Here is a 5,434-nt window from a genome sequence, read left to right as displayed (position 1 = left end):
TCTATGAGGGGTTATAGGTTTTGGTTACCCCCGTAGACCGCCTTTAACCCCCCCCCCCCAGACCCTTTGTGGAGGGTTAAAGGGGGTCTGGGGGGGACCTCTAGGGGGTCAAATGGGGTCTATGCGGGGTTAAAGGGGGTCTGGGGGGACCTATAAGGGTTTAAATGGGGTCTGTGGGGGGCTAAAGGGGGTATATGGAAGGTTAAATGGGTTTTGGGCAGGTCTGTAGGCGGTTAAAGAGGGTCTGTTGTGGTCTGTAATGGGAATAGACCCTTTGGGGGGGGCCTATAGGTCCCAGTAGACCCTTTGGGGTACCCCTGGGCTGTCCCACTTCCCACTGGGGAGGGTCACCTAGCTCATAGGTGCTTGTCCCCCCCCTATACCAGTACATAAGGGGGTCCTGATGGAGCTGGACGCTGCTGAGCTGCTGCCAGGTACACTGCGTACTATTAATACCCATGAATAGCCATTAATAAGCGTTAATGAGGGTATTAATTACTTAACGCCTCCCAATAGGGGAGGGGGAGCCCCACCTGCCCCTCTTCGGGCTCCACACCCCCGATGAGGGACTTGGTTTGGCCTCGCTGCAGGGGCTGTGTGTGGCGCTGGGGCCGGACGGGCTCACTGCGGGCCTGCGGGAGGAGCTGCGGCAGGTAACGGGGGATAGGTGGTGTCAGTTTGGGGTATTTTGGGGGAGTTGAGGGGGGGTTCAGTGGGTTTTGGGGAGATTTTTGAGTGATTTTTGGGTCATTTGGGGTGATTTAGAGTCATTTTGGATTTTACCTCATCCGGGGATTTGAGGGGGGTGGGTTTTGGGGAGGGTTAGAGTGATTTAGGAGTGCTTTAGGGGGAGCTTTGGTCAGTTTGGGTTCATATAGGGTCATTTTTGGCGTGATTTAGTTTATTTGGGGGGTTTGGGGGTGATAAGAGCGGGGTTGATAGCGGTTTTGGGATGGTTTTGGGGTGATTTAGGGGTATTTTGTACTATTGGTCTACTTTGGGCCATTTTAGTCTATTTTGGTCCAATTTTGGGCTATTTCAGGCCATTTTGGTCCAAATTTGGACTATTTTGGGACTATTTTGGGGTGGCTTTGGGGTATTTCGGGGCTGTTTCGGGGTGTTTCAGGTACCGGTGCGCCCCCTGCAGGCGAAGGCGACGCTGGCGCTTCACAGAAGGACGTGGCTGCACTGGGACGGGCTCTGGAGGGCGCTGCAGGAGCTGCTGTGGGACCCACGCGGGCTCGAGCCCCCCGTGAGCCAGGGGGTGATCCACACATGGGGGGCAATGAGGGATATGGGGGGACCCACATACACATGGGGGGTGCCTAAAGGGGGTTTTGGGGTGAATTGGTGTGGATTAGGGGGCTTTGGGATGATTTTGGGGTAATTTGGGTGATTTGCAGACCCGCCGGGAACTGGAGCTGCGCTGTGGGGTGCAGGGCATGGCCCAGGCACTGCCCCCAATGGAGGTGAGAGCCCCAAATGACCCATAACTGTCCCAGATCACCTCAAAATCCCGTTTACCCCCCCAATTTCACCCCATTGCACGCCATGGCCCCCTTTATTGTCCGTAGGCATCCCCTGCCCCCCTGCTTTCCCTGCTGGAACTCCGCCTGGCTGCCAAGGTCCTGGACCTCTCCATTTACCACGCGGGGGAGGCCGCGCCGGAGCTGCCATTGGCGGAGCCGGCGCCGACATTGGCTGAGGAGCGGGATCCCCCCCGTGCGGTGCTGCGCCTTGGTGCGGCCCTAAGGGAGGAGGCGCAGCGGCTGCAGCGCGCCCGGTGGCGACGCCAGCACCTGCAAGGGGCGCTGCAGAGCCAGCGCAGGCGCTACCAAGAGGTTGAACAGGAGGGGGGGAATAGGGGGGTTCTGTGGGGTCTGTAATGGGGGTAAATGGGGTCTATGGTAGTAAATGAGGTTAAATGAGGTCGGTGGGGGTTCAGTGGATTTTGGGAGCACCCACTCAGCCCATGATGTCATGTGACAGCAGCCAATAAATGTGCCCAAAGGGCAGTCACTTTATGAATGAAGCCACATCTCTTTTTTTTCCTTATAAGGGGAGAATGGGTGGTGGGAAGGAGGGCAGTGACTGGCTGGCAGCGCTGGGGGGTGGGGTGGGAGGGTCCTTGAGAGGTAGTGCCAAAAATGGCTAATACCGACTGAGAAATGGGAAAAGGTTAGGAATGGGCAAAGTCGGGCTAGAAATGGCAAAAAATGGTTTAAGACGGGTTAGAAAATGGCAAAACTGGGTTATAAATGTTAAAGTATTTCTAAAACTGGGATAGAAATGGCCAAAGATGGCTTAAAATGGGTTAGAAATGGGCAAAACTGGGTTAGAAATGGCCTAAAATGTCTTAAAATGGGTTAGAAATGGGCAAAACCGGGTTAGAAATAGCAGGTAGCTTATTAAACAGGTAGACCTGATAGTCCTAGATGGGAGGACCTTAAAGTCGGGGTAGCCTTGATAGCCCTAGTCGGGCAGACCTGATAGCCCCTTTCAGGACCTAGTTGGGGGATACACCTGGTAGCCCTATAGGCCTGAATGCCCTAGTGTTGGTAGACCTGATATCTCTTGTCAGATAGACCTGATAGCCCTAGTGGGGCACCATGTGTCTCAGCCATGGAGTGTCTGAACGCACGTGTGAGTCTGAGGCAGTCTGTGTGAGAGTGAGCATGTGTGGTCTGTGAGTTCTGAATGTGAATCTGAGCCAGAGGAGAGTGAGAAAATTAAAGCCAGGGAGCAGAGAGGGAGCCAGAGCCAGATAGGAAAGACCCAGCTGTGGCTTATCAGGCTGCTTTTATGCCAGCTGGTGGTTTGCCTCTCCAATGTCCCAGGCCATTGAGGGGTTGTGGGTGGGGCCTGGGGTATATGAGGTGCAGCCCTTCCTATTCAGAGTTCAGCTCTCATCAGGTTAAGTCCTCTGGTGTTTAGTTTTTGTGGACTTAGAGCTTTGTGGTTTATTTCTGCTGCGTTTTTCTGAAATGGTCTTGTCTGAATGAAGACCTTCAGGCTGTGTCAAGACTTACTAGTGCATGCGTTAGTAAGCATCTTTTTGTAGGGTGTTTTTTTGGGTGCTACATTTGTTGGTGGTGATGAGCTGAGGGGAGCCCTGTGGCTGTCCTCAGGAGGAAGAGTTGTGGCAAAGATTGCCATTGGTCAACATACTGATAAGCTGTTTGCTATTCCTGTTTTATTTTGCAGATGATGAAGAGGAATGTGGCTACTGAAGGAACATTCCAGTCAGCTGACAAGGGCTTTTTCTCAAGGATGGTTCTGGACCTCTGCCCCTCTGCAAGCAAAGGTAAAAGGCTGGGCCTAGGGAGAAGCAGGAAAGAGATGTTAGTGTGGGAGAGAGGCTGTTGAAGAACTGGTCTCTTTGGGCAGGGGAAGGGAGCAGGTTACTCTTCAGCTTGAGATTTTCCCACTTTACAAAGTTAAAGCACAGATGAGGCTTGTGCCTCAGAGTCTTGCGGTTAATTGTCTTTTGGGGCATGGCTCCAGGTTGCCTTTGCAGCTTTGTGTCCATTTTCACAGAGCTGACTCTGTTCACCTGTCTTGCTGGTTAATGTGACTACGTGGCTGAAGCAGCAGCTGTATGTGAAATGTTTTTAAGTAGTTGAAGGCATTTTTTCTTGGTGTTTTCCAGGTGACATACAGGCCCAGATGCAGCTGGCAGAAATCTGGGAGGCCTGGTGGCTGAGCAGCCAATATACTGAAGCAGGAGATGGGCATCGCACAGGGAAGGCTTCAGCTTTGAGCCCTGTCTCAGCAGCTATCTGTTTCTATTTCTTTTTCAGGTGCCACATTGTCGTGGTTTAAAACCAGGCAGAGCTCCTTCACTCACTGTTCCCCCCCTCTTCTTGCCCTCCCTGTACTCCCGAAGGGACAGAGAAGAGAATCGAAAAGAATGCAACTCCCATGGGTTGAGATAAGAACAGTTTAGCAACTAAGGTATAACACAAATCACTACTGCTACTACCAATAATAACAATGATAAAGGAAATAGCAAGGGAAGAGAACACAACACCTCACCACCAGCTGACCGATAACTTGCCCCCCCCCCCAGCCTGACCAAGCACCGACCGATACCTCCTCCAACCCCGCAGTCCCCCAGCCCTTCCGGCTCACTCCCAGTTACATCCTGGGCATGACGTGCTGTGGTATGGAATACCTCTTTGGTCAGTTTGGGTCAGGTGTCCTGTCTCTGCTTCCTCCTGGCTTCCCCTTCTCCCTGGCAGAGCATGAGGCTCACAAAGTCCTTGGCCAAACCAAAACATCATTGTTATCAGCTCTGTTCCCAGGCCAAAAGTCAAAACAAAGCACTGCACCAGCTACCAAGAAGGAGAAAAAATGACTGCTACTGCTGAACCCAGGACACACATCTAACTTGGGGGAGGTGAAGCTGCACACTGGGGAGGGCTTTGAGAAGGTAAGGGGGTTTTGTGCCGGGCTGGTGACTAACAGTTGAGTATAACATGGCAGTGGGGTTCAGCATTAATCTTTCTTGCAAGTGCCGTGCAGTCGCCTTTGGAGTCAGATGAGCATTTTTGGTGAGTCAGGGAGGTCATGAGAAGGACTGTGGGGTAAGTCACTTCTGACCAGAACAATGGTTACTTGCCTCCACAATCTCAGTTCCTGCAGGGAAGGAGAACCCTGGCATAGCATTCAGAAATGATTTTGGACCAGGTGAGCACTGTTTTGCGGAGCTTAAGCTGAGGCAGTGGGGTGTTACAGAAGAGGTAGGCATTGACTGGTGTGGTCGTGGTGAGAATGATAGCAAGGACAGTGTTTTCTGTCTCTTCCTGTCTTTATTGTTTCTTGTGTGGCTGGCTTTTGGTTTTTTTGTTTTGTTTTGTTTTTTTTTCCTTGTTGCAGATAATGAACATCAATTGGGTAAATGCAGCAACATCCGGATGACTGATTTAAATTCTAGTTGCATGCAAAAACTAAGGCACCTGCTCCCAGGTGTCAAAAAGCACAGTGCACAGACCACAAGTGTTCGGCCTCTACTTCCACAGCCGAAGAGCCAGAACAGAAAGCTGGTGCTGGGCCTCTTCTGCACACAGTGAGCTTTGCAACGGTGCCACCCGCATTGTTGTCGCTCCTTGCTTTCCCACCTAAAAGTCCAATTATATGCAACTTCTCTGGTGCCCTCTCCTGGCCCTCCTACAGCAGAGTGAGTAGAGCACAAATGGTTGGCCTCTGCTGCCACAGTCAAAGAGTCAGGAGGGAAAGCTGGTGCTGGGCCTCTTCTGCACACAGTGAGCTTTGCAATGGTGCCACCTGCATTGCTGTCGCTCCTCACTTTCACACCTCAAAGTCCACTCGAATCCAAGCTCTGCGGTGCCCTATCTCGGCTGTCCAGCAGCAGAGTGAGCAGAGCAAGAACGTTTGGCCTTCTCGCCCACAGCTGAAGAGCCAGGAGGGAAAG

General features: G+C 52.2%; 1 protein-coding gene across 1 annotated transcript; it reads left to right on the top strand.

Annotated features, from left to right (window-relative positions):
* Positions 1-403: 403 nt before the first annotated feature.
* LOC130604823 (uncharacterized) lies at positions 404-3,304 on the top strand (the record flags this gene model as incomplete). The annotated part of the gene is made up of 6 exons (XM_057419727.1): positions 404-434; positions 517-653; positions 1,148-1,252; positions 1,404-1,469; positions 1,575-1,841; positions 3,205-3,304. Coding segments are annotated over exons 1-6 (706 nt in total), but the record flags the coding sequence as incomplete, so codon positions are not given.
* Between the last annotated feature and the right edge of the window lie 2,130 nt (positions 3,305-5,434).

This window comes from Pezoporus wallicus, unplaced genomic scaffold, assembly GCF_028554395.1.
Source record: "Pezoporus wallicus isolate ANWC-B61680 ecotype Strahan unplaced genomic scaffold, APGP_CSIRO_Pwel_v1 contig_14623, whole genome shotgun sequence".
In the NCBI taxonomy this organism is placed as follows: domain Eukaryota; kingdom Metazoa; phylum Chordata; class Aves; order Psittaciformes; family Psittacidae; genus Pezoporus; species Pezoporus wallicus.
This window is presented reverse-complemented; position numbering and strand designations above follow the sequence as displayed.